At 43.5% G+C, this 24,461-nt stretch overlaps 1 protein-coding gene across 1 annotated transcript in view; it reads right to left on the bottom strand.

The window, feature by feature from the left end:
* Positions 1 to 24,396, bottom strand: part of pyroxd2 (pyridine nucleotide-disulphide oxidoreductase domain 2) — a 58,872-nt gene extending 34,476 nt beyond the window's left edge. The window contains exons 1-4 of the mRNA XM_072557138.1: positions 24,102 to 24,396; positions 21,173 to 21,192; positions 13,636 to 13,729; positions 6,232 to 6,305 (exon numbers count right to left, since the gene is read on the bottom strand). Coding sequence (XP_072413239.1) covers positions 6,232 to 6,305; positions 13,636 to 13,729; positions 21,173 to 21,192; positions 24,102 to 24,222 — 309 coding nt within the window. The 5' untranslated portion in view covers positions 24,223 to 24,396. The remainder of the gene's footprint in view (positions 1 to 6,231; positions 6,306 to 13,635; positions 13,730 to 21,172; positions 21,193 to 24,101) is intronic.
* Positions 24,397 to 24,461: the final 65 nt, after the last annotated feature.

Genomic DNA, 24,461 nt, shown 5'->3' with positions numbered 1-24,461 from the left:
CTGTGCAGGTTAGGTGAATTGGCCAGGCTAAATTGCCTGTAGTGTTAGGTGAATGGGTCTGGGTGGTGGGTTGGTGTGGACTTGATGGGCTGAAGGGCCTGTTTCCACACCGTAAGTAATCTAAATTGATGCAGGGGGTATTGATTGAGATTTTTAGATCATTGGGATCTCTTTTCTGAGGCAGAGGTGACCTGTTCAAGAAGGGCGGGTTGCACCTGAACCAGAGGGGGACCAATATCTTGGCGGCCGGGTTTGCTAGTGCTACAGGGGAGGGTTTAAACTAGATTGGCGGGGGATGGGATTCTCAACAGCAGGGAGGCAAGTGGGAGGCTGGAAGGAGATACAGTAATCTAAAATAATAAAGTAAAGAAACAGGTTAGGCTGGAACACAACAGGGAGCAAGAAATGGATTAAATGGCAACTATTTCAATGCTAGAGTGCTGACAGGTAAGGCCGATGAGCTCAGGGCATGGATAGGTACGTGGGACAGGGATATTATGACAATTACAGAAACATGGCTAAGGGAGGGACAGGACTGGCAGTTTAATGTGCCAGGGTACAGATGCTTTAGGCAAGACAGAGGTGATGGAAGGAGGGGAGGGGAAGTTGCATTTTTGATTAATTCGAGTATCACTGCAGTAATCAGAGATGAAACAACTAAAGAATCATCCAGTGAAGCTTTGTGGATGGAACTAAGAAACAAGAAAGGGATGGTGACGTCATTGGGGTTTTACTATAGGCCCCCAAATAGCCAATGGAGATTAGTGAAACAAATGTGCAGGGAGATTGGGGAGACTTGCAGGAGCAATAGGGCCATCGTAGAAGGGGATTTTAATTTTCCTAACATAGACTGGAACCGCCATAGTGTTAAGGGCTTATATGGGATGGAATTTGTTAAGTGCATTCAGGAAAGTTTCCTCAAGCAGGCTTACTCAGGAAGGGACAAAACTCGACCTACTTTTGGGAAATGGGGCAGGGCAGGTGACGGAAGTGACAGTGGGGGAGCACTTTGGGACCAGCGACCATAGTTCTATTAATTTTCAAATAAAAACTGGTCCGCAGGCTGAAGTTCTAAACTGGGGCAAGGTGAATATTGATGGAATTAGACAGGAGCTTGCAGGAGTTGATGGGAGTAGTTTGTCTGCAGACAAAAGGACCTCCGGCAAGTGGGAGGACTTTAAAAGTGAGATAGCTAGAGTTCAAGGTCAATATGTTCCTGTGAGGGTGAAAGGCAAGGTTGGCAGGAATAGGGAACCCTGGATGACAAGAGATATTGAGGTTTTGACCAGAAAAAAGGAGATGGCATGGCTCCAGGAACAGGCAGCTGGAATCAAAGGAATCCCTGGAGGTATACAGGGAATACAGAAGTTTACTGAAGAAGGAAATCAGGAAGGCAAAAGGGGGGAGCACGAGATAGCCTTGGCTGAGAAGATCAGGGTGAATCTAAAGAGGTTCTTTAAAAGTATACTAAAGGAAAAAGAATAACTAGAGAGAGAATAGGGACTGTTAAGGACCAGAGTGGACATGTATGTGTAGAACTGCAGGAGATGAGTGAGGTTCTCAATGAATATTTCTCCTCTGTGTTAAACATGGAGAAAGACATGAAGACTTGAGAACTTGACAAAGTTAGTGGTGATATCTTGGGAACAGTCCATATCACAGTAAAGGAGGTGTTGGATGTATTAGAATGCATGAAGGTGGATACATCTCTTGGGTCTGGCCAGATATATCCAAGAACGCTGCAAGAGGCTACAGAAGAAATTGCGGGGACCCTGGTTAATATTTTTGCATCATCATGAGCCACAGATGAGGTCACAGAAGACTGGAGGGTAGGAAATGTTGTGCCCTTATTCACTAAGTGCTGCTAAGAAAAACCTGGGAGCTACAGACCAGTAAGATTAACATCTGTGGTAGATAAGTTACTTGTGAAGATTCTGAGGGATAAGATTCACATGCATTCGGAAAAACAGGATTGGATTAGGAACGGTCAGCATGGCTTTGTGCATGGGAGATCATGCCCCACAAATTTGTTCGAGTTCTTTGATGAAGTGACCAGGAAGGTTGATGAGGGCAGGGTGTAGACATAGTCTATATGGATTTCAGTAAGTGTTTGATAAGTTTTCACATGGTAGGCTGTTCCGGAAGGTTGGATCACATGGAATCCAGAGGGAGCTAGCAAATTGGACACACAATTGGCTTGATGATATGAAGCAGAGGGTAATAATGGAAGGATGCCTGTCGGACTGGAGGCCTGTAACTAGTGGAGTGCCTCAGGGGTCGGTGCTGGGCCCATTGCTGTTTGTTATCAATACCCATGCTTTGAATGAAACTGTACAAGGCATAATTAGTAAGTTTTCAGATGACACTAAAAGAGGTGGTTTTGTGGACAGTGAGGAAGGTTTTCAGAAGTTGCAGCAGGGCTTTGATCAGCTGGGGAAGTGGGCCGAGAAGTGGCAAATGGAGTTTAATATAGACAAGTGTGAGGCCTTGCATTTTGGAAAGCCAAATCAAGGTAGGAGGTTCATGGTGAATGGTAGGGCCTTAAGGAGTGTAGTGGAACAGAGGGACCTTGGCGTTCAGGTGCACGATTCTCTGAAAGTGGAGTCGCAGGTAGACAGGGCAGTGAAGAAGGCTTTTGGCACACTGCCCTTCATCAGTCAGGGCACTGAGTGTAGAAGTTGGGATGTTGTGTTGCAGTTGTACAGGACATTGGTGAGGCCGCATTGGAGTATTGTTTTCAGTGTTGGTCACCTTGCTATAGGAAGGATGTTATTAAACTGGAAAGAATGCTGAAGAAATTTACACAAGGTAGTTGCCTGGACTCAATGGTCTGAGTTATAGGGAGAGATTGGACAAGCTAGGACTCTTTTCTTGAGAGTGTAGGAGATTATGGGGGTATCTTATAGAACTGTATAAGATTATGAGAGGCATGGATACGGTGAACACACTTAGTCTTTTTCCCAGGGTTAGGAAATTGAGGACTAGAGGTCATCAGTTTAAGGCTAGAGGGAAAGGAATAAAAGGGAATCTGAGGGGCAATGTTTTTACACAGAGGGTGGTACGCATATGGAATAAGCTGCCAGTGGAAGTGATTGAGGCATTTGGACAAATACATGGATAGGAAAGGTTGAGAAGAATATGGGCCAAGTGCAAGGAAATGGGGTTAACGTGGATGGACATTTTGATCGGCATGGGCCAGTTTGGGCCAAAGAACCTGTCACTATGCTGGAGGACTCTATGACTTCAATGCCTTTTACCAACCTCTACTTTAAATATACTCAAAGACTGAACTACCACATCCCATTGGGGTAGAGAATTCCAAAGAGTCACTGCCCTCTGAGTAAAGGATTTCTCCTTATCCCGGTCCTAAACGGAATCCTCCTTACTTCTAATTCTGAACTTCATAGTCAGGGGAAAACTTTTACCTGCATCTACCCAGTCCATCCCTTTATGTGTTTAGTAAGTTTCAATGAGATCACCTCTCGTTCTTTGAAACTATAGGGAATACAGACCTAGTTTGCCCATTCTCTCCTCATAGGACAGTCCCACCATCCCGGGAACCTTCATTGTACTTCCTCTGTGGCAATTATATCTTCCCTGAGGTGAGGAAGATATAACCGCACACAGTCCTCCAAGTGGGGTTCAACCAAGCTCCTAAACAACTGAAGCAGGACTTCAGCACCCTTGTATTCAGATCCTCTTGTGATAAAGATTAACATTTTATTAGCCTTCTTAGTATTCCTGAACAAAGAGACCTAGGGGCGCAGGTGCATAGATCCTTAAATATTGAGTCACAGCTATACAGGGTAGTGAAGAAGGCATTTGGCACATTTGCCTTCATTGCTCAGTGTATTGAGTATTGGAGTTAGGAAGCCAGCTGTGCAGGAGAGTGGTGAGGCCACTTTTGGAATACTGCATACAATTCGGTCTCCCTGCTGTTGGAAAGATGCTATTAAACTGAAGGGTGCAGAAAATATTTACAAGGATGTTGCTAAGACTGGAGGGTTTGAGCTGTAGGGAGTGGCCGAATAGACTGAGATTGTTATTCCTGGAGTGTCAGAGGCTAAGGGGTGACCTTTTTGTTAAATTTATTCACAGATGAGGGGTTCACCGATTAGGCCATCCCAAATTGCCCAGAGGACAGTTACAAGACAACCACATCCCTGTGAGTCTGGAATCACATGCAGGATAGACCAGGTAATTTATAAAATCAAGAGGGGCATAGATAGGGTGAATAGCCAAGGTCTTTTTCTGAAGCTGGGGAGTCCAGAACTAGAGGCCATAGGTTGAAGGTGAGAGTGGAAATATTTAATAAGGACCTGGGGGTTAACTTTTTCACGTAGAGGGTGGTGTGTGTATGAAATGAGCAGCCAAAGGAAGTGGTGGAGGTTGGTACAATTATATATTTAAAAGGCATTTGGATGCATACAATTCCGCAAACATTAACAGTAGGATTGGATAAAACTTAAAAATCAACAAAGGATGACTGGAAATGTAATGTAGAGGGAGAAATTAGAGCATGAGAAAGAGACAGAAATAAAAAAAGGTCATAAAAGTTTCTAAAGAATGTTTTAAAAGAAAAAGAGTAACTTAAAGTAATCATAACTCCTCTAGGAAGTGAGTCAGGAAATGATGTTTTATCATGCAGAGGGTGGTGTGTGTATGGAAGGAGCTGCTGGAAGAAGTGGTGGAGGCTGATACAATTACAGCATTTAAAAGACATCTGGATGGATAAGTGAATAGGAAGGGTTTAGAGGAAGGGTTTATGGGCCAAATGCTGATAAATGGGACTAGGTCAGATTGGGATGTATGATCGGCATGGACGAGTTGGATTGAAGGGTCTGTTTCCATAATGTATGACTCTGTGATTCTATAAAAGCACACAAACATTGATCAATCTCTGTATGAATATACTCAACAATGGAACATCTACAGTCTCTGGAGTAGAGGACTCCAACAATTCATAACTCTCTGAGCACAGAAATTACCCCTGAGTTCAGTCCTTACTAATTATCCCCTCATCTTGAGGTCATGCCATTTGGTTCAACACCCTCCACTTAGGTGAAGCAGAACTCTTGCATCTGCCCTAAGTCCTTTGGAGAATTCTGCTGCTTTAATTTCACTCAATTCTCACTCTCCTAAAGCCCACAAAATGAAGGTCAATTTTTACAGACTGGTGACATCTCAGTGTCCCTCGCATCCCAAGGTGTTTCACTTCCTCATCACTTCAATTAGTTAAGATTCCAGAACATTCTAGCACGCGCCATTTCAGTTCCTTGCTACGTGCGGATACGAATGGAACCGAAGAGTTGTTGTTTACTTTCTGCCTTCCTCCCACGCCAGCCCGTTGCCCAAGATATGAGTGCGACCATCACACATGATATTCTTCAACAAGTGGCATTGTCAAGTTGTGTGACTGTGGTGAGAATCTCTGCACAACCCAATCTTGTGCTCGCCCCCATTTTCCAAACTTCATTCAGTTTTGGAGTTAGGGCTTGGTGGTTGGTGGTCAGGAGTAGCAGCCCCAGCTAAATTTTTCATCTTTCCTATATGTGGGGCACTTCGGTTAATAGAAACACCTCAACTGCAGGGTCTGGCCGACAGCCCAAATTGCAAGCTGAAAGCTTCCTGTCGGACCTCGTTTTTAATTCACTCATGTGTTTATTGCCCACTCCTAGTGGAAGGTGATGGCGAACTGCCTTCTTGAACCCCTGCAGTCCATCTGCTGTAGGGTGACCCACAATGGCCTCAGGGAGGGCATTCCAGGATTTTGACCCCACGACAGTGAAGGGATCGCAATATATTTCCAAGTCAGGATGGTGAGTGGCTTGGGGGGGGGGCAACTTGCAGTTGGTGGTGTTCCAAAGTATGTGCTGCCCTTAGATGGAAGTGGTGATGGGTTTGGTCAGTGCTGCCTGAGGATCTTTGGTGAATTCCTGCCGTGCATCCTGTAGATGGCACACACTGCAACGAATGAGTGTTGGTGGTGGCACCACCAATCAAGCGGGCTGCTTTGTCCTGGATGGTATCAAGCTTCTTGAGTGTTGTTGGGGCTGCACCCATCCAGTCAAGTGGGGAGTATTTTATCACACTCCTGACTTGTGCCTTGCAGAGGGTGGGCAGGCTTTGGGGAGTCAGGAGGTGAGATACTCACTGCAGGATTCCTAGCCTCTGACCTGCTCTGGATACTACTTTTTCTACAGAACATTTCTTAAAAGAAAGTTGCCTCACCTTCAGCTCCAAGTCTTTGTAGATCTGAGGTCTCAGCAAACTGAGCACATAAGATGCACGTGAAAACTTAAAACCTGCGGTGTTAAAGCACAGCAAGAGATCCATAAACAGCATGTACATGTCTGGATATGCAAATGCAGCATTTCATTGTGAATATGCTCCGTTCAATCATCACAAAATGTTTCCTTTTTTTAAAAAACAATCAATGAACTCAAAAAAATCAATAAACCCCAAACTGCAGACAATTAATCCTCAGATTGCAGATGACCCGATATTTCTTGTATTTCCATTTAACAGTGATATAGAGGTGAGGGCATTTCATCAAATCCCTAAAGTATGGAAGCAGGCCATTCAGCCCACTGAGTTCACACAAACCGTCCCACCAAGAACCAAATCCCTACCCTATAATCCTGCATTTCTCACGGCCAATTCACCTAACCTGCACATCCCAGGGCACTAGGGGCAATTAGCATAGGCAATCCATCTGACCTGCACCATGAGAGGAAACCAGAGCACCTGAAGGAAACCCATGCAGACACGGGGAGAAGATGCAAGCTCCACACAGTCGTCTGAGGGGAGAATTGGAACCTGGTCCCTGGTGCTGTGAGGCAGCAGCGCGAACCACTGAGCCACCATGTCACACTAATTTTAAATCTGAGACTGATAGTTTTTTAATAATAGTACATTGGGGGCAGCACATCAAAACCAAATAAGCATGGCATATTGGCTCAATGGTTAGCACTGCTGCCTCGTAGTGCTAGGGACCCGGGTTCAATCCCAAGCTCGGGTGACTGTCTGTGTGGAGTTTGAACATTCTCCCTGTGTCTGTGTAGGTTTCCTCCGGGTGCTCTGGTTTCCTCCCATAATCCAAAGATGTGCAGGTCAGGTGAGCTAGCTGTGCTAAATTGCCCGTAGTGTTCAGGGATGTGTTAGTTAGGGGTAAATGTAGAATAATAGGGTAGGGGAATGGGTCTGAGTGGGTTACTCTTTGGAGGGCCGATGTGGACCTGTTGGGCCAAATGGCCTGTTTCCACACTTAGGGATCCTATGCAGCATAGAGAGCAGGAGGAGGCCATTCAGCCTTTCAAGGGGAGGCAATGGCCTTGTGGTATTATTGCTGGACTGTTAATCCAGAGACCCAGGTCATGTTCTGGGGACACGGGTTTGAATCCTGCCATGGCAAATAGTGGAATTTGAATTCAATAAAAATCCGGAGTTAAGAGTCTAATTATGACCATGAATCCATTGTCAATTGTTGGAAAAATGCATCTAGTTCACCAGAGACTGGATCAGCTGGGAGGATAATCACTGGAGTTTAGAAGAATGAGTGGGGTGATGGGAATCTCATTAAAACCTATAAACTTTTGACAGGACAGATGCAGGAGGTCACAGTTGAAGGATACGGGGTGGGTCATTTGGGACTGAGATGAGGAGAAATGTCTTCACCCAGAGAGTGGGGAGTCTGTGGAATTCTCTGCCACAGAAAACAGTTGAGGCCAAAACACTGAATGTTTTCGAGAGGGAGTTAGATATAGTTCTTCAGATGTAAGGGTTCAAAGGGTATGGGGAGAAAGCAGGAACAGGATACTGAGTTTGGTGGAGTTTGAATTCAATACAAATCTGTAATTAAAAGCTTAATGACTGTTGTTGATTTTGAGGGGGGAGAAACCCCATCTGGTTCACTAATGTCCTTTAGGGAAGGAAACTGCCATCCTTACCTGGTCTGGCCTACATGTGACTCCAGACCCACAGCAATGTGGTTGACTCTTAACTGCCCTCTGGGCAATTAGGAAGGGCAATAAATACTGGCTTAACTAGCAATGCCCTCATCCCATGAATGAATGAATACAAGTCTACCCTGCCAAATAATCTGATCATCCAACTCAGTATCCTGTTTCTGCTTTCTCCCCATACCCTTTTGAACCCTTGCACCTGAAGAACTATATCTAATTCTCTCTCAAAAACATTCAGTGTTTTGGCCTCAACTGTTTTCTGTGGCAGAGAATTCCACAGACTCCCCACTCTCTGGGTGAAGACATTTCTCCTCATCTCAGTCCCAAATGACCCACCCCGTATCCTTCAGCTGTGCCTTCCTGGCTAGTCCTGTTAAACATTTATAGGTTTTATGAGATTCCCCACTGCCCCACTCATTCTTCTAAATTCCAGTGAATACAGTCCCGGCTGATCCAGTCTCTCTGGGACCAGACCTTCCCATGCTTGGATCGGGGGCTGGAGACTCGGGGCAGGAGCAGTGTTGGGGCCTGGGATTTCTGCCCCTACCCTTAATTAGGAATATGGGACACAGCCAATGTATGGCCTTAAGATAATTAAGCGGAGGAAGAGTAGATCACTCGGGCCCTTGTGTCTGCTATGCCACTCAACAAGTCCATGGCTGATGCCCTACCTTACCCTCACCTTCCTTCCCCAACTGCCAAATAACAGCCATCTTTACCTCGTCTGACCTTCCTGTGACTCCAGAGCTACAACAAAGTGGTTGACTCTTAACTGCCCTCTGGACAAATTAGGGATGGGCAATAAATTCTAACCTGGCTCAGTGACATCCAAATCCGATTAACAAATTTTCTAAACTTCAGCCAGTTTCCTAATCAAGTCATTAATTCACGCTCAGCTCCACGGGTTTAGTTTAATTGGCTTTTGTCATTGGCTGCAGAGTGCTTTGAGAGGTCCATGCCATTAGCATGAGGCTGGACTTTTGGAACTTTAATATACTAGTTACTTAACTAGTCCAGCGTGTCTGTTACTTAATTGCTGTATTCTATTTACCCAGACTTTTAATAAAGTGAGTGCTTTATCTGAACCCATAACCTGGAGGTGCCGGTGTTGGACAGGGGTGGATAAAGTTAAAAATCACACAACACTAGGTTACAGTCCAACAGGTTTATTTGGAAGCACTAACTTTCGGAGCGACAACACCTGGTGAAGGAGTAGCGCTCCAAAAGTTAGTACTTCCAAATAAACCAATTGGACTGTAACCTGGTGTTTTGTGATTTTTAACTTTGCATAACCCAGTCCAACACCAGCACCTCCAAATTGTGAATTTCTAACTTCATCTAAACCCATGTATGATGACTTGCCTCTGAAGAGCTCCCTCTGATGGATATAAGTTCAATTACATGATAGACATTGAGTCAGAGTCATACAGCACAGAAACAGACCCTTCGGTTGAACTAGTCAATGCCAACCACAATCCCTAACTAAACTAGTTCCGCCTGCCTGCTCCTGGCCCATAGCCCATCAAACCCTTCCTATTCGTGTACTTATCCAAATGTCTTTTAAATTTTGTAATTGTACCCACATCCACTACATGCTCAGGAAGTTCATTCCACACACTAACCACCCTCTGTGTAAAAGGTTTGCCCCTCACGTCTCTTTAAAATCTTTCTCCTCTCAACTTAAAAACATGTCCCTGGTCTTGAAGTCCACCATCCTAGGGAAAAGACAACTACCATTTACTCTATCCATTATTTTATAAACCTCTACAAGGTCACCTCTCAACCTCCGACACTCCAGTGAAATAAAGACCCATCCCACCCAACCTCTTCTTATAACTCAAAGCTTCCATACCCAGAAAAATCCTGGTAAATCTTTTCTGAACCCCCTTCTAAACCCCCTTCACAACTGGGCGACCAGAACTGGACACGGTATTCCAGAAGAGGTCTCACCAATGTCCTGTACAATATCACATGACTTCCCAGCTCCTATACTCAAGGGATTGAGCAATGAAGGCAAACGTGCCAAATGCCTTTTTAACCACCCTATCTATAAGTGATGCAAATTATAAAGAATTATGAACTTGCATCCCTCATTCCCTCTACTCTACAACACTACCCAAGAGGGAGAAGGTGAGGACTGCAGATGTTGGAGAGTCAGAGTCGATAAAGTGTGGCGCTGGAAAAGCACAGCAAGTCAGGCGGCATCCAAGGATCAGGAGAGTTGACGTTTTGGCATAAACCCTTCATCAGGAATGTGGGGGGGAGGGAGCTGAGAGATAAATAGGAGGGTGGGGCAAGGGCTGGGGGGAAGGTAGCTGGGAAGGTGATAGGTGGATGCAGGAGGGGGAAGGATTGTGATAGGTCGGTAGGAAGAGTGGAGTGGATAGATGGGAAGGAAGATGGACAGGTAGGACAGGTCAAGAAGGTGGTGCTGAGTTGGAGAGTTAGATCTGGGATGAGGTGGGGGGGGGGAAATTTGGAAACTCGTGAAGTCGACCTTGATGCCGTGTAGTTGGAGGGTCCCAAGGCGGAAGATGAGGCGTTCTTCCTCCAGGCATCAGATGGTTTGGAATTGGTGGTGGAGGAAGCCCAGGATTTGCATGTCCTTGGTGGGGTGGGTGGGGAAGTTGAAGTGGTTGGCCATAGGGCAGTAGGGCTGGTGGGTGGGTGTGTCCCAGAGAAATTCCCTGAAATGCTCCGCGAGTTGGCGTTCTGTCTCCTCAATGTAGAGGTGATCACATTGAAAGCAATGGACACAGTAGATGAGGTGGGTGGATGTGCAGTAAAATCACTGCCAGATTGAAAAGGACACTACCCAAGTCCTTACTATTAAGTGTATAAGCCCTATGCTTGTTTGCTTATCAAAATGCAATATCTCCCATTTATGCAGATTGAACTCCATCTGCCATTAAATTTGTATTTGTATTAAAACAGAAAGTGCTGGAGAAACTCACCAGCTCTGGCAGCATCTCTGGAGAGAGAATTTAGAGATAATGCTTTGAGTCCAGTATAATTGGAAGACTGATGGTTTTTACATTGTAGATAAAGAGGAGGGGGTAGAGAAGTAAATGGAACAGATGGGAAAGATGTCCCAGAGTAAAAGGCAATGATTATGGTATTAATGGTGATGAAGAAGTGAAATAGATAAAGAGTAAGTGTTATTCGTAGAAAATTGATCATCCCCTCTTCAGATCCCAAGAATAGTCAGATTGGATTTGTAACTTTAATTCTGTTTCTCCCTTCATAGATTTTGCCAGATCTGTATTTCTCCTATACTTTATTCCTATTTTAATTTCAATTCTCCAGCAACCACAATTTTCTGTTTTTGTTTTAGTCTTGTATTTACATAGCTGCTTTCAATACCTCAGAAGTCACAATGTGCTTCATAGCCACTGAGGTATTTCTAGAGCAAGTAACTATAGTAATGTAAAGAGTGAAATAGAATAAACAATTAATTTGCATGCAGCAAGTTCCACCAAACAGCAAATTAGTAATAAGCATTGAGGGCCAGCCAGCTCAGTGGTCTAACCAGCTGATTTGTGGTGCAGAAAATTGCCCACAGTGATTAGTTGAGGTTACAATGAAGAATTCTCTTTCTCAACATTTCCCCTCACCTCAGACACAGTGACCCTCAGGTTAAACGATGACCAATCGTCTCTCTCTGACAGATTCACCCTATGGTCTAGTAAGACTATGGTTACCTTCCCTTTAATGACCACACAATTTGCTTTGGTGAAGTTTGCCTAAGTGAGTAGTGGGAACCATCAAGGTAAATAAGACATATTCAGATGAACACTTGGAAGGACAGAGCTTGTAGGCTACGAGTCAATCATTGGAATAGATGGATGTTTGATGACCAGCATGGACACCTTGGGCTGAAATGAGCACCACTAGCATTGCCAATATTTATTACCCAAGTTGCATTTGGGAAGCTGGCATTAGGATACAATTACTATGCCGTCCATAGGTCAGCTGGCAGTGCTGTCTCTGAGTTACAAGGTACAATGTTCAAATCCTACTCTAACACTTCAGATCAAAGGTCAAGGCTGACACTGGAATCCTGAGGGGACTGCTGCACTGTCAAGATTGCTGTGTGGTAGACATTAAACCAAGGCTCCATCCACCTTTTAGGTGGATCGCATGGCGCTCTCTCAAAGGAGAGAAGGACAGACGTTCCCAGATGCCAGCCCAGTATCTCTCAACCATCAGAAACACCAGAAAGCATGGTCATTGATGCCTGTGGGAGCAAGGTGCTATGCACTAATTGCCCATCAGACTTTCCAAATTGTAACAGTGACAACACTTCAGAAGTAAAGTGCTTTTGGACATCTATTGGAGGTGAACGGTGCTAGAGAAATGCAAGTGCTTTTTCTATTCTCAAATGATTGTCATCCGATCTCCTTTACAATAGTCTTAGGAAGGGAGTATCAGGGTCTTTACACATCAGCAGCGAAGGAATATTGAGATATTTGCAAGTTGGAATGATGTGAGACTTGATGCCCTTGCCTTTATAAAGGCTCCTTGCTTGCAGGCCATGAGGTCCAACAGCATGGAAACAGACTGTCTGGTCCAACTCATCCATGTCAATCAAGTTTCCCAAACTAAACTAGTCCCATTTGCCTGTGCTTGACCCATATCCCTCTAAATCTTTCCTATTCATGTATCTGCCCAAATGTCTTTTAAATGTTGTCAGTGGAAGTGGGTATTGCAGATGCTGGAGATTAGAGTCAAGATTAGAGTGGTGCTGGAAAAGCACAGCAGGTCTGGCAGCATCCGAGGAGCAGGAAAATCAATGTCTTCAGCAAAAGCCCTTCATTGGGATTCAATGTTTCAGGCAAAAGTCCTTCCTGATGAAGGGCTTTTGCCCGAAACATTGATTTTCATGTCCTCGGATGCTGCCTGACCTGCTGTGCTTTTCCAGCACCACACTAATCTTGATTTTAAATGCAGTAACTGTACCTGCATCTACACAGCCTCTGGCAATTCATTCCATATATGAATCACCCCCTGTGAGAAAAGGTTGCCCCACAGGTCCCTTTTAAATCTTTCCCCATGCACCTTAACCCTATGCCTTTTAGTTTAGATTCCCCCTACCCTAGAGAAAAGACTCTTGCTATTCACCTTATCTATGCCCCTCATGATTTTATAAACCTCTGTAAAATCACCTTGTCAACCTCCTACGCTCCAGTGAAAAACATCCCAGTCTATCCAGCCTCTCCTTATAACACAAACCCTCTAGTCCCAGTAACATTTACACCCAGGGACGGAGTGCTCACTGTTCTCACTCCAACTGCTTTCTTGGGGCGGCATGGTGGCTCAGTGGTTAGCACTACTGCCTCACAGCACCAGGGACCCACGTTCGATTCCCGCCTCGGGTGACTGTCTGTGTGGAATTTGTACATTCTCCCTGTGTCTATGTAGGTCTTCTCCCACAATCCAAAGATATGCAGGTCAGGTGAATTGGCCACGCTAAATTGCCCTGTCGTGTTAGGTGCATTAGTCAAGGGTAAGTATACAGTAGGGAATGGGGCTGGGTGGGTTACTCTCCGGAGGGTTGGTATGGACTTGTTGGGATGAAGGGCCCGTTTCCATACTGTAGGAAATCTAATCAAAATGTGCATCCTCTCAAATTTAATTACACCCTTACTGAAACCGCAGGAGCTGCTCCTACCTGGAATGAGTTCCTCTGTCACTGCAGCCCCACCAATTAAATGACGCCTCTCTAGTACGGCAGTGTTCACTCCAGATTTCTGTAGGTACGTTGCCTGCAAAAGGACAAGTGACAAGTTTATTTCAGGTTTCCAGTATTCTGCAGTATTCTGCTTTTCAATTAGTCAGACTTCAACAGAGTTTCCCAACATGCAGTCCTGAAGATCAGAACTGGACACGCATTTTCCAAAACGTTCGTTAAAAATGCTGCACGGGCATCATATGGAACTATTAGAGATTTGTTAAAGTTAAACAGTGTTTCATAGATTCAATGCAGTATTTTTGAAGAAGTGCATACATAAAGGGGGACAGGTTTTTCAGAAAGTAGGATACAAAAAATATGATAGTTCACTGTAACTTTTAACAAAAATTCACAAGAACTTTGGTTAGGTCACAGCTGGAATACTGCGTGGAGTTTGGTCACCTCATTGTAGGAGGGATGTGATTGCACAGGCCGGGGTTCAAGGAAGATTCATTGGGATATTGCCTGGGATGGAGCAGTTTAGCGACAAAGGGAGGCTGGACATCCCCAGGATGTTGCCCAGAAATGGAGGGTTTGATTTGGAATGAGAGGCGGGATAGGCTGCAGTATAGATAAGGTGAATGGTGGGCATCCTTTACCTAAACTGGGGGATCTCAAGACCAGGGTACATATTTTTAAGGTGACAGGCGAAAGTATTAAATAGATATGAGGGCCAATTTTCTACACAGAGAGTGTGTGGAATGAACTTCCAGAGGAAGTGGTGGATGCAGGTACAGTTGCAATGTTTAAAAGACATTTAGATATATGCATGAATAAGAAATGTTTGGAAGGATATTGGCCAAGCACAGGCAGGTGGGACTAGTTTAGTTTGGGATTAGTGAGTTTTGGGAAGACTTGTAGCTCAGGTTGAGGTTCTGGATGTAAGTTTGCTGACTGAGCTGGAAGGTTCATGTTCATGAAGTTTGGGATTATGGTCAGCACGGACTGTTTGGACTGAAAGGTGTGTTTCCGTGCTGGATGACTGTGACTTGGGTTGTTTTCTTTGTAGCAGAGCAGGCACCTAACTGATGTGTATAAGATTATAGAGGGGAGCATGGACAGTGTGAATAGAAAGCAGCTGTTAACCTTAGTCAAAGGGTCAGGAACAGCCTACACAGTGAACATGGAAGGTAGGAGATTTAAAGAGGATTTGGGGAGAAGGGTTTTAACCAGCATGGTGGGTGTCTGGAATGCACTGCTTGAGAGGGTAGTTTACACAGGATTCCCCACAACCTTTAAAAAGTATGTGATGAACATCTGAAGTGTCATAACATTGAAGGCTATGGGCCCAGTGCAGGAAATTGGAACTATTACAGTTAGGACTTTATTATTTGGTGGTACAGACTTGATTTGTCAAGTGACCTCTTCTTTACTGTTTGATTCTACGATTTGAAGAAGTTGCCAAGGATGACTGGCGATCAGGAGGTGGGTGACAGGCATTTCCCTCAAGATGCATTCAGTCTTGGGGAGGTCTGCATCACTGGTAATTATTAACCGTTCCCCCAGTCCTCATGGGGAAAGATTGTGATGGGTCTTCTCCATAAACCATCGCAATCAATATTGAGTTTTTGCGCGGGTCACTCCGTGCGATTGTTTGAAAGATAGAGTTTCTTGCTACAACATTTCAGAGGGGAGACAGGAGTCTACGATTGTCATGTGGATTTATGTAAAAGGCAAAACAGCAGGATTTCTTCCTGGAGAAAGACATTACCATCTGGTTAATTTCATCAGACAGCTTCAGCGTCACATTTCAACTCCAGGCTTTACTTCCAGATAAAACCCATTTCAAATTCTCCAACTCATTCAAGTGCTTAGGGAAAGTTTCAAAAACATAAAATAATTCATCAGCGAACACAACTGGACAGTGAAATTGGGAACAGTATATTATATTTTACTCCTTTCCATTAATAAAATATTCCTTGATGACTCTAAGACAGTAACTTGGAGCAGTGTTATTTCTACATTTTAAAACATGGAATTATCCCCAAAGGTAAGTATTTTGAATTGGTCTCCAGCTCCATGACCTTAAAAAATAAATCTCTTATGAACCATACAATCATTTCATTGGTGTACACCAACCAGTTCCAAATTTTCATTTTGATAATGGTGAACCTCTGAAACATCTCTACTAGTGCCTGTGCATCTTATGAAAATTTGACTATTTAACTAGCTTTCTTGAACAAATGTACCTTACATCGGGTTAGGGGGGGTCGAACCTCATTTGTATTCTTCATATCTTGAAATTTGTGTAAAAGTTAACTGAAAATGTGATTTCAGGTCATTTCATGTGTAACTCAGTTATATTTAAAATTCTGATAAAGAGTCCTACCAGATTCAAAACATTAACTCTGTTTCTCTCTCCACAGATTCTGTTAGGCCTGCTGAATTTCTCCAGCAATCTTTATGTTTGCTTCAGATTTCCAGCATCTGCAGGAGAAAGTGAGGACTGCAGATGCTGAAGACCAGAGTTGAAGAGAGTGGTGCTGGAAAGGCACAGCAGGTCAGGCAGTGTCCGAGGAGCAGAAGAGTCAACGTTTTGGGCATAAGCCCTTAATCAGGAATGAGGAGATTCCTGATGAAGAGCTTATGCTTGCAACATCAACTCTCCTGCTCCTCAGATGCTGCCTGACTTTTCCAGCACCACACTCTTCAACTTTGCAAATATTTTGCCTTTTATCAGGTTGGACAGATGGCTGATGAAAAGGAGCAAAGGGCAAAAATAACTTTAAAGTGGGATACAGTAGACATTGGAAATAATGGAGACAGATGGAAAATAACACTTTGGAAGTCAGGCAGCATCAGTGGAGAAAGAACCAAGAGCTGACATTTCATTTTGATAATCTGAGTCACAACCAAATGAAAGGTCAGCAGCTTGAAAGGTCTCTCTTCTCAGAAGCTGTCAGAACTGCTGAGTATTTCCAGCATTTTCAGGGTTTTTTTTAATCAAAGAGTTTAAGTCAATGGGTGCTGCTCAGATAGGGTGCACAATACAAAGTGGGACACCTTAGGGGAGTAAGTCTGGTCTCACTTTTCTCTTCAGTAGACAGAAGTTGTGGATTTGGCAATAGAATATTCTTGGCTATAGAACATAGCATTCCACAAGGATAGGTCAAAGTGATCCAGCAGATTGCAAGTACAATTTAATGCATGGGGAGATAAAGGAATATGTTTGTTGACTCGATGGTAAGACATTGAGACTGAGCAACTTAGAGAGAGATGGAAGGGTTCAGATAGATAAATAATTGAAGGTATAAGCGCAGGTACATAAAAATAAAAAAGACAAACAAAATAAAAAAGGAAGATTATAAATAGGAAGAATTCAAGAGGCTTGAGCGAGGTTATAAAATGTGCAAGTTATCAGTGTTACAGAACATGGACCAACGTGGGGCACTGAGGGATACAAGAAAATTTTCTGATTCAGTATGTGGGTGTACCTACTAGAGAAGGTGCAAAACTTGACCTACTCTTGGGAAATAAAGCAGGGTAGGTGTCTGAGGTGTCAGTGGGGGAGCACTTTGGGGCTAGCGACCAGAATTCTATTAATTTTAAAATAGTGATGGAAAAGGATAGACTAGATTTAAAAGTTGAATCTCTAAATTGGAGAAAGGCCGATTTTGATAGTCATAGAGTCATAGAGATATACATCATGGAAACAGACCCTTTGGTCCAACCTGTCCACGCCGACCAGATATCCCAACCCAATCTAGTCCCACCTGCCAGCACCCGGCCCATATCCCACCAAACTCTTCCTATTCATATACCCATCCAATTGCCTCTTAAATGTTGCAATTATACCAGCCTCCACCACGTCTTCTGACCGCTCACTCCATACACGTACCACCCTCTGTGTGAAAAAATTGTCCCTTAGGTCTCTTTTATATCTTTCCCCTCTCACCCTAAACCTATGCCCTCTAGTTCAGGACTCTCCAATCCCAGGGAAAAGACTTTGCCTATTTATGCTATCCATGTCCCTCATAATTTTGTAAACCTCTATAAGGTCACCCCTCAGTCTCCAATGCTCCGGGGAAAACAGCCCCAGCCTGTTCAGCCTCTCCCTATAGCTCAAATCCTTCAACCCTGGCAATATCCTTGTAAATCTTTTCTGAATCCTTTCAAGTTTCACAACGTCTTTCCGATAAGAAGGAGACCAGAATTGCACGCAATATTCCAACAGTGGCCTAACTAATGTCCTGTACAGCCGCAACATGACCTCCTAACTCCTGTACTCAATACTCTGACCAATAAAGGAAAGCATACCAAATGCCTTCTTCACTATCCTATCTACCTGCGACTCCACTTTCAAGGAGCTATGAACCTGCACTCCAAGGTCTCTTTGTTCAGCAACACTCCCAGGACCTTACCATTAAGTGTATAAGTCCTGGTAAGATTTGCTTTCCCAAAATGCAGCACCTCACATTTATCTGAATTAAACTCCATCTGCCACTTCTCAGCCCATTGGTCCATCTGGTCCAGATCCTGTTGTAATCTGAGATAACCCTCTTCGGTGTCCACTATACCTCCAATTTTGGTGTCATCTGCAAACTTACTAACTGTACTTCTTATGCTCGCATCCAAATCATTTATGTAAATGATAAAAAGTAGAGGACCCAGCACCAATCCTTGTGGCACTCCACTGGTCACAGGCCTCCAGTCTGAAAAACAACCCTCCACCACCATTTTCGAAAGCTGATTGGAGGCAGATGTTCAGAGGTAAAGGGACAGTTGGAAAATGGGAAGCCTTCAGAAATGAGATAACAAGAGTCCAGAGAAAGTATACTCCTGTTAGAGTGAAAGGGAAGGCTGTTAGGTATAGGGAATGCTGGATGACTAAAGAAATTGAGGGTTTGGTAAAAGAAGGAAGCATATGTCAGGTATAGACAGGATAGATCAAGTGAATCCTTAGAAGAGTATGAAGGCCGTAGGAGTATACTTAAGAGGGAAATCAGGAAGGCAAAAAGGGGACTTGAGATAGCTTTGACAAATAGAGTTAAGGAGAATCCAAAGGGATTTTACAAATACATTAAGGACAAAATGGTAACCAGGGAGAGAATAGGGCCCCTCAAAGATCAGCAAGGTGGCCTTTGTATGGAGCCGCAGGAGATGGGAGATATAAACAAGTATTTTGCATCAATATTTACTGTAGAAAAGGACATGGAAGATATAGAATGTAGTACATAGTACAATGTCTGGGACCCACTTCCCCGTGTCAGTTTCTGGTTTGGCACGGTGGCACAGTGGTTAGCACTTCTGCCTCACAGCACCAGAGACCTGGGTTCAATTGCTGACTCAGGTGACTGACTGTGTGGAGTTTGCACATTCTCCCCGTGTCTACGTGGGTTTCCTCCGGGTGCTCCGGTTTCCTCCCACAGTCCAAAGATGTACAGGTCAGGTGAATTGGCCATGCTAAATTGCCCATAGTGTTAGGTAAGGGGTAGATGTAGGGGTATGGGTGGGTTACGCTTCAGCGGGTTGGTGTGGACTTGTTGGGCCAAAGGGCCTGTTTCCACACTGTAAGTAAACTAACTAATCTAAATTAGTTAGATTTCTTTATTTTTTGGTGCAACTTTCCCATTCTGTGCAGTGGGAGATCACTAGAGCAGTCAAGTATTTAAATTCATGTGCAAAAAACCTGCACTCAAAATGAGATTACTAAACCAGAGACTGAGGTGATGTTCTAAGGACCAGGGTTCAAGTCCTGCTATGGCAGATAGTGGAATTTGAACTCAGCAATAATCTGGAGTTGGCAGTCTAATGATAACCACAAAGTCACTGGTGATTATCAAGAAAATATATCCAGTTCACGAATATCTTTTCGGGAAGGAATTCAGCCATCCTTACCTGGTCTGGCCTACAGGTGACTCCATGCCTACAGCAATGGGTTTGTCCTTTAACTGCCCTCTGGGCAATAAGTGCTGTACTCGCCAATAGAGCCCGCATCCCGTGAGTAAATGAAAACAAAATTAACTTCTCTAACTTTCTTTAAGAAGCCTAAGACTGTAATGTTTAACTTTCTTTCTTTATTTTTCTACTTTATATTAAGAAGGACTGTAATATTTAACTTTTAACTTTGTTTCTTTATTTTTGTACTTTGTACATAAGATTTTGTATCGAGGTAGCTTTGTACCTAAAATGGCACTGGGAATGGCTACATTGTACACTTTTCACTGTTCTCCTGAGTAGACTTCCATACTTGAGTACATGTGACAATAAAATCTAAACCTAATTCTAAATTCTGAGAGCTACCGGTTATATTATAGGAGATCGTGATAAGCTGAAGTCTGAATCCAACAGGATCACTCCAATGCAGTCATGAGGCACACTCCTTGACAGCACAATTAGAAACATGTGATGTGTCTGAGTTCTACTAGAACAAGATTCAATGTTCAGATTTTCCCAAATCACTCACCATACCTTCCACCATAACACAAAGTTCTGGATGGTCAGTCAACCTCAGTAATGATCTAGGGTAGGTTCATATTAAGGTTATGGGCAATCAACCTCAAAATGGGTTCTGACAGAGTCCAAAGAGGTTATCATGGTGATTAATCCATCAGTTCCAGCATGGTAGTGGCTTTAATGTCTGGGTATCACAGTCAGACTGAGCAAAGTAACAAAGTACAAATTTTGGACTATGTAAGGAATAGTACACAATAGTGATCACTACTTGGAATACAGGAGTCAGAATCAAAGGACAATGAGTACTAGAATGCTGGAGTGTGCTAAAGTCCAAATGGATTTATTCACTGAGTGTCACTGGCTGGTCAGCATTTTATTGCCCATCCCTAGCTGCCCCTTGAGAAGGTGGTGGTGAGCTGCCTTTTTGAATCTCTGCAGTCCATGTGCTGTAGGTAGACCCACAATGCCCTCAGGGAGGGAATTCCATGATTTTGAACAGCAATCATGAAGAAACAGCTAAATATTTAGAAGTTGGAATGGTGAGTGAGTGGTTTGGAGGGAAACTTGCAGTTGGTGTGTTCGCATGTAACTGCTGCTCTCATCTAAGTGGTTTGCATCGCTTTTCTCATCTCTGATTATCTTGCAAATTCCACTTTCTTTCACTGTGTGATAGCCACTTTGACTGCTATTTCCTGCTATCTCTTCTCTTTACTTGAGAGGACAAAATGTCCTCTTGGAGTCTCAGATGCCTCCTTTATCTGGCCGAGACTCAATCTGCGAAAGGTTGTGTGTTCTCCTTTCCAATGTCTGGAGCTGACCATCCCAGAGTTTAGAGACCTGTCCAGTTCCCTCCTCTTGCTGTCCAAGAGACATTGCCATATGAAACCTCCCCACAAGACATCCTATCCCAACTGCCCGAGAATTACAGTTCACCACACAGCGTCTGTCAAACTCAGCTGCACCCAGCCATCAGGCCCAGCTTTAACACTCTGGGAGTTTCCCAAATACAGGAAAAACTGAAACCTCAATGTAACAAGTATTAAAATGTTACCAGAAGCAAAGACAAGAAAGTTGTACGTACAGCTATAAGCCCATTGTGACCTGGGGAAATAAAGGAAAATAAGATGTTCATTTTCATATTACTTAAGTACAGTTAATACTATGCAGATTGTGAGTCAAATACTCTGTTTTAGCAACATCATATATCATAAACAAACAACACTTACATATAAAAGCAAAATACTGGTAATCCAAAGCTAACACAGAAAATGCTGAAGAATCTCAGCAGGTCCAACAGCGGCTATGGAGAATGAAACAAAGTCAACGTACCAAACTCAAAACTTAACTCTCTCCACAGACCTGCTGAGTTTATTCAGCATTTTATGTGATTGTAGTGCATTTATATAGTGCTTTTACCATTGGAAAATGCTCCTAGGTGCTGCCCATGAACATGGACAGAACACTGACACCAAGCCAAAGAAACAAACATTTGGGCAGGTCTCCAAAGCTTGTTCAAAGATGTAGGTTTTAAGTAGGGTCAGAAGGAAAGGGAGAGACAGAGGCAGAGAGGTTTGGGTAATGGATTCCAGAGAAAGTTGAAGGGATAGCCACTAATGTTAGGGAGAAGGAAGTGGGAAAGGCTCAACAGGACAAAGTTATAGGAACACAAGGTCACGAACTAGGGAGTAGCAAACTATGCTGTTATGCGGACAAAGAATGAAGCTACACTGTGCTTGACATGCTGCAAAATGCACTGGGATAAGCAACTGAGTTATCTGTTTTCTAATACCATTAGACAAAGGAGAAATGTTTACCAGATAGTTGAGGAAATCTTTGCCTTCCTTGAAATTTGCAAGTGATCTTTTGCAGCAATAGTAGCGAAGAAAATAGTAAAGAGAAGAATCAATTGTGACAGCAGTTCATAGGTCTCCACATAGTAATAACACTGTGGGACAGGGTATACAGGAAGGAATAATGGGGGGCTTCTGTGAAAGGTACAGCAATTATCATGGGTGATTTTAATTGACATACTGATTGAATGAGTTATACTGGCAAATATAACATGATAAAAATGAGCTAATAGAGTATTTTAAGACAATTTCTTAGAGCAGCATGTTCGAGACAGCAGGATATACCAGACCTGGGAGTGTGCAATGACATAGAGTGAATTAATGTGCCATAGTAAAGAATCCTCTGCAAAGCACCTGTATAAATTTTGCATTCAATTTGAGGAAGGTCTAAAACTAGTTTTTCAAATGCAAATAAGAGCACTCACAAGGAGTAAGGACAGAGCTGGTTAAAATGAACTAGGAAGAAAGGAAGGAGTAGGTCAGTAGAAATGTAGTGGCAGACATGCAAAGAGCTATTATATAGACTTCAGTGAAGATACATTCTCGTGATAAAGAAAGCGATGAATATAAAAGGATGGGTACATGAATAGGAAGGGTTTGGAGGGATAAGGGCCAAATGCTGGCAAATTGGATTAATTTAGGATATCTGGTTGGCATGGACGAATTGGACAGAAGGGTCTATTCCATGTTGTACATCTCCATGGCTCTACTGGGAAATAAGAAATCAAGGCAGAATCATTCAACACCTATTTAGTGTCTGTTTTCACTGTAGAAGGTGAAAATAGTATCAGAAATACACATTAATTGAGAAGTTTAAGGGAGAGCAGCTCAAACCAATGATAATCACCTGAGAAAGTGTCCTGAGAGCACAAGATACCTAAGGGGCAACTTTTTCATGCAGAGGGTGGTACATGTATGGAATGAGATGCCAGAGGAAATGGTGGAGGCTAGTACAACTGCAACGTTTAAAAGACATCTGGATGGGTATATGAATAGGAAGGGTTTGGAGGGATATGGGCCAGGTGCAGGCAGGCGGGACTAGATTGGGTTGGGATATCTGGTTGGCATGGACGGGTTGGACCGAAGGGTCTTTTTCCATGCTGTACATCATCATGACTCTATGACTCGAGATGGATTCCAGCAGATTGGAAATAGAAACTTTAACGCCTTCATTCGGGGGGGCGGGGGGGAATAGAAAACAGGAAATCACAGGTCAGTTGGCTTCACATCTAACAAATGGAATATGTCGGAATCTATTACAGTATTAAGGAGGTTACAGTAGGGCACTTTGACAATCTGAATGCAACCAGGCAAAGTCAACGTGGTTTTGTGAAAGGGAAACCATAGTAGATTAAATTATGAGAGTTCTTTATGAAAGTAACAGGTGAGATGGATACAGGGGAAACTGTTGATGTGGTGCACTTGAACTTCCAAATAGCATTTGATAAGGCCCACATTGTATAAGAGCTCATATTGCAGGGAGGGTGAACATACTGTCACGAATAGAAGATCGGTTAACTAACAGAAAGCGTACATTAGGGATAAACTGACAATTGATCATTGCATAAAATGATTGAAGATTAAAGGAGGGAAGATCAAAGTACACGAGTGTCACAGGGATCAGCGCTGCAGAATCAACCAGTTACTATCTAAGAAAATGACTTGGACGACGATGCAGTTGTTAAATTTGCTGATGGCAAAAAAAGATAGGGAAGAGAAAGTTGCGAGGACAGATAGGTTAGACGATTGGGGGGACAGATGATTGGGGGGTAAATGGCAGAGAGAGAGGAGTGTGTGGAGAAAATATTAACCTGTACACTAAGACAGAAAGGCACCTCATTATTTAAATAAAGAGAGATTGCAGACTCTGTGGTGCAGAGGTATTTGGAAGCTCTGATGAGATACATGACTGAAACATAATAACCACCTAAATTTATCGGGGTCATTCCATACCGAGAGGAATATCAGTAAGTGTACTACATAATACTATTCCAAAACAAAATACAAATTGTTGTTGGGCCGGACTGGTGTTCTCAATCCGGTGACGATTGTGCAGCGTTATATCACAGTTTAACGCCCTTTACTTGAAATGTAACCCCCTCACTCTGCTCAATCCCCTCACACCAATGTTCCACCAGGTTTATTTTTTTTGTCGCTTACCTCCGCCAATGATCACGGCGTCGTACTGGGGTCGGAGTGCAGCCTCGGAACTCCAGTTCCTGTTGACAGGGGGGTTCAAAAGGACTTTGCAAAACCTGCACCGGACTGAAGTGATCGCCATTGTAAATTAACCTTTTGCAGAAAATCAAAGTTTCAGTGTAACCAGAATCCAACAGGAGAAGATACTGTGGTTCCTTCCAGGGGCGGATCTGAAATAGGCGACACCTCTTCTGCAATTTGTTTTTAACCATAACTGTTTCAGAGCACTGAATCATTAATTTCACGAGTTTAGATTGTGAAACTTGTATTTGCGGTCATTGGAAACCGCTACTCCCCCTGTCGAATCTGGCATCATGTCTC

The sequence above is a fragment of the Chiloscyllium punctatum genome, chromosome 38, assembly GCF_047496795.1.
Source record: "Chiloscyllium punctatum isolate Juve2018m chromosome 38, sChiPun1.3, whole genome shotgun sequence".
Classification (NCBI taxonomy): domain Eukaryota; kingdom Metazoa; phylum Chordata; class Chondrichthyes; order Orectolobiformes; family Hemiscylliidae; genus Chiloscyllium; species Chiloscyllium punctatum.
Note: the sequence above shows the minus strand (reverse complement) of the source record. Positions and strands in the feature narration are given on the sequence as shown.